Consider the following 4987-nt stretch of genomic DNA (forward strand, 5'->3'; position numbering starts at 1 on the left):
TTCACATTATAGGGGTCCCAGAAGGAGAAGAGAGAGAGAAAGGACCCGAGAAAATATTAGAAGAGATTATAGTCGAACACTTCCCTAACATGGGAAAGGAAATAGCCACCCAAGTCCAGGAAGCTCAGAGAGTCCCAGGCAGGATAAACCCAAGGAGAAACACGCCGAGACACATAGTGATCAAATTGACAAAAATTAAAGACAAAGAAAAATTCTTAAAAGCAACAAAGGAAAAACAACAAATAACATACAGGGGAACGGGAACTCCCATAAGGTTAACAGCTGATTTCTCAGGAGAAACTCTACAAGCCAGAAGGGAGTGGCACGACATATTGAAAGTGATGAAAGGGAAGAAACTACAATCAAGATTACTCTACCCTGCAAGGATCTCATTCAGATTTGACGGAGAAATCAAAAGCTTTACAGACAAGCAAAAGCTAAGAGAATTCAGCACCACCAAACCAGCTCAATACACTTTACAATAATGGGTGTTATAAGAGACAAGGAAGGACACTACATAATGATCAAGGGATCAATCCAAGAAGAAGATCTAACAATTATAAATATATATGCACCCAACATAGGAACACCTCAATACTTAAGGCAAATGCTAGCAGCTATAAAAGAGGAAATCAACAGTAACACAATAATAGTGGGGCACTTTAACAGCTCACTTACACCAATGGACAGATCATCCAGACAAAAAATTAATAAGGAAACACAAGCTTTAAATGACACAATACACCAGATAGATTTAATTGATATTTACAGGACATTCCAGCTGAAAACAGCAGATTACACTTTCTTCTCAAGTACACATGGAACATTCTCCAGGACAGATTACGTCTTGGGTCACAAATCAAGCCTGGGTAAATTTAAGAAAATTGAAATCATATCTAGCATCTTTTCTGACCAGAGCACTATAAGATTAGAAATAAATTACAGGGAAAAAAAACGTAAAAGACATGAACACATGGAGGCTAAACGATATGTTACTAAATAACCAAGAGATCACTGAAGAAATCAAAGAGGATATTAAAAAAATACCTAGAGACAAATGACAACAAAAAAACGACAATCCAAAACCTGTGGGATGCAGCAAAAGCAGTTCTAAGAAGGAAGTTTATAGCAATACAATCCTCAAATCAATAAAATTAGAAATGAAAAAGGAGAAGTTATAACAGACACCTCAGAAATACAAAGCATCATAGAGACTACTACAGGTAACTCTATGCCAATAAAAGGGACAACCTGGAAGAAGTGGATAAATTCTTAGAAAGGTATAACCTTCCAAGACTGAACCAGAAAGAAATAGAAAATATGAACAGACCAATCACAAGTAATGAAATTAAAACTGTGATTAAATATCTCCCAACAAACAAAAGCCCAGGACCAGATGGCTTCACAGGCGAATTCTATCAAACATTTAGAGAAGAGCTAACACCCATCCTTCTCTAACTCTTCCAAATAAATGCAGAGGAAGGAACACTCCCAAACTCATTCTACGAGGCCACCGTCACCCTGATACCAAAACCAGACAGATAACACACAAAAAAGAAAATTACAGAAAAAACAAAAACTAATATTAGTTTAAAAACCTTACTAAGATTTCTATTGGTAAAATAAAACACTACTATTATCTATTATCATTTACACTAGTAAGATCTTTTCCACCATTTTTCAGTTAACCTTCTGCTTCCAAACTTCAAAGAGGCCAACCAGAGTTCAATTATACAAGTATTGCCCTTTCAATCCTAATATATATATATGTATATCATTTACGTTCTCTTTTTCACTCCCTCATCCTAAATATGCACATGTATAAACCCCAATATACATATATATCCCTTAAAACCTACCGTGAGAATTCATATGCCTACAACTAACTTAGAAATGATTAAAAAAAAAATTATAGTCAAGAATAATCAGTAATTGAGATATAATATAGGTGTCAGAAAGCACAATGAAGTCCAAAAACATGGGAGGGAAGACTAAAAGTAGGAGGCCAATACTTCAATGTACTAAAGCAAAGATTATAATATTAACTTGGTAACTTACTGCAGATCGATCCAGGAAGAACTGATGAAACTCAAGGAAGACACGACGAGTCTCCTTGGAATTGGTCTGTTTATACAGGTCTGAATAGAGATAACAGAGCTGTGGTAGAGAAAGAAATGGGGGAGAAATCATGAAAAATGTAATCTGCTGGATCCTCATTGAGTAGGAATGCCTTGAACAAGTAGGTCACCATAAACAATGTAGTTATTACCATATAACCAAGTCTTATAAAAAATAAATTAGTAACATTTTAATCATCTTTCAATCTAATATGTTTAGCAAACTGAAAGAAGTCCATCCACTCATCTTGCTGAAGTGAAAAGTTTTATGGTATATGAATCAATGTAAGAACTCTGAATTGGTGAAGTCATAAAATATATTACCAATGTTGCAGGGTCAAACTGTGAAACTACATGGTGTAAGAAAACAGCCAAGTGAGCAGGGCGAGATTTTAGCAGTTCAATGCTCTGGAAACAGCTGCACTGCCCATTGATCTAGAAAAAGAAGTAATTATACATTAATAATGCCAAGGTATAAATACAAAATGTAATGTCAGCTCAACCAATCGTAACTATCCAAATTTCACTTTAACCTACCCTAAAAAATTCAAGATTAAAAAAAATTTCACTAGAATTTATTAGCAACACAGGCTATGGAATCTCCTCCTCTGAAAATACTCTCTTGGGAATAGGTTGGAGGGAAGACCATCCTGGGAGAATAAAAGCCCAGAAGATGATTATCAAAGAGCTCACCTGTCTACAAATCAGTATGCAAAAACACAGTCTAATAACACTTCTAAAAATGTAATGGAAGGCTTTTTGCCTAATAACAAAATAGCTGTCTTCCTTTCGAGCTAATTGTAGAAATGGTGGTAGAAAAGGGAGCTGTATGATTTTAAATAAGACAACTCCTAGAATACGTGTATATTCCCAAACTACACTGAACACAGAAAACAGCAATAGTTAAACTTAAGGTAACCTGGAATCACATAAGTTAATCTAAACAAATAATACCAATTCTACACAATCTCTTTCAGAAAATACAAGAGGAGTAACACTTCTCAACTCATTCTAAGAGTTCAGCATTACCCAACTATCAAAACCAAAGACATTATAAAAAAAAAACAAACTACAGACTAATATCCTCCGTAAACACAGATGCAAAAATCCTCAGCAAAATAAGTTAATTGAATCCAACATTATTATGAAAAGGAAAATACATTATGACCAACTGCAGTTTATCCCACGAATACAAGGCTGTTTCAAAATGCTAATAATATCAATTAATGTAATTTACCATATTGAGGCTAAATTTAAAAAAACAACATATGATCGTCTCATTCATTCAACAAAAGTCAACATCCATTCATGATAAAAACTCCTATCAAACCAGGAATAGAAGGAAACTTTCTCAAGTAAGAAAAACAGTATCTACAAAAAACCTATAGCTAACATCATACTTAATAATAAATGACTCAATGCTTTCTTCCTAAGATCAGGAATAAGACAAGGATGTCCTGTCTCACCACACCGATTCAACCGCATACTGGAAATCCTAACTAGTATAATAAAGGTAAGAGCAAGAAATAAAAGATAAACAGATTGGAAACAAGGAAATAAAAATTGCCTCTGTTCGTGGCTGTCTATGTAGAAAATCCTAAAAAGCTACTTTAAAAAGCTCTTAGAAGTAGTGAGTTTACTAACAAGATCATGGGATACAAGGACAAGAATAAAGCCAATCATATTCCTATATACCATCAATAAACAAGTGGAATTTGAAATATTTAAAAAAATTTATAATAACATACCCCTCTCCCAAGATGAGATACCTAGGTATAAATAAATGACTTCTTATCGGCTTCAAAAGCAAAGCCATTTCTATTGGTCAAAGCTAAAATAAGCAATTAACCTGGGCAATTAGCCAATTAATTAATCTTAGGTCTAAGATTTTAGCTTCAAATCCTTATAAATATAATTTCAGTCTCCAGAAAGTGTTCATTTTTGCAAGAAATCAAACATCTCAGAAAATTAATAATTTGTTTTTTAGAACAAAAGTCATCACCTGTTCATGTTCAGTACCAAAGTCATCATCCTCTGCTCCAATAATATGAGGTGCTATACGGGTAGAGGGACTCCCAATAAGTGACTGAGTGTCCTGGTAACATTCAGAGAAAAGGAACAGAAAAATTATCCGGTGGTCAATTTCAGAGACAGGATAAAGACGAACCATCAAAAAGACATGGTTCACTAAACTGACTGGATTTCTTTTTATTTACTTTCTTTAGGTACTTTATTTTCAAAGTGGTTCTCAAATTTTCCAGTGTTGATTGTTTCTTGGGGGCGGGGGGCGGGGGAGAACATTTCCCCTGTAAATAATAAACACCCTTTGCTTACTACACCCTTGGTTATCTGATTCTAATCCCTCTCTGTATACTTCATTTATTATTTCATACATATCTAGACCTTGTTATAGAAAGAAATAAAGCCGGCTTACGTAAATAGTTAACAATTTTAAAAAGTTAGATTAAAAGTGAATGAAGACAACAGGACAAAGGAAAAATGAGAACAGAAATAAGTTTAGCAGAGAGGTTAACACAAAAATTTCTATTAAGGTCATATAATTGAAAGCTGTCACTGAACCTTATTTTTTCATTTAAAGTTCATTTTCATAAGTACATAATGCAGGGTTTTCAGTCCCGGTACTGTTGACATTTTGGGCCAGATAATTCTTTGTTGTGGAGGCTGTCATATGCATTGTAAAATGTGTAGCAGCATCCTTGGCTTCGCCCCACCCACTAGATGCCAGGAGCAGCCTCCCAGTCATGACAATCAAAAATGTTTCCAGGGGCTTCCCTGGCGGCGCAGCGGTTGAGAGTCCGCCTGCCGATGCAGGGGACGCGGGTTCGTGCCCCGGTCCGGGAAGATCCCAC

At 35.2% G+C, this 4987-nt stretch overlaps 1 protein-coding gene across 3 annotated transcripts in view; it reads right to left on the reverse strand.

The window, feature by feature from the left end:
* ARHGEF12 (Rho guanine nucleotide exchange factor 12) overlaps nt 1-4987 on the reverse strand; it is a 150039-nt gene that overhangs the window by 41474 nt on the left and 103578 nt on the right. For all 3 annotated transcript variants that reach the window (XM_007121708.4, XM_007121707.4, XM_007121706.4), the window contains 3 exons: nt 4120-4212; nt 2442-2552; nt 2059-2157 (listed from right to left, as the gene is read on the reverse strand). In XM_007121708.4, the coding sequence (XP_007121770.1) occupies nt 2059-2157; nt 2442-2552; nt 4120-4212 (303 nt within the window). The remainder of the gene's footprint in view (nt 1-2058; nt 2158-2441; nt 2553-4119; nt 4213-4987) is intronic.

The sequence above is a fragment of the Physeter macrocephalus genome, chromosome 16, assembly GCF_002837175.3.
Source record: "Physeter macrocephalus isolate SW-GA chromosome 16, ASM283717v5, whole genome shotgun sequence".
Taxonomy (NCBI): Eukaryota; Metazoa; Chordata; class Mammalia; order Artiodactyla; family Physeteridae; genus Physeter; species Physeter macrocephalus.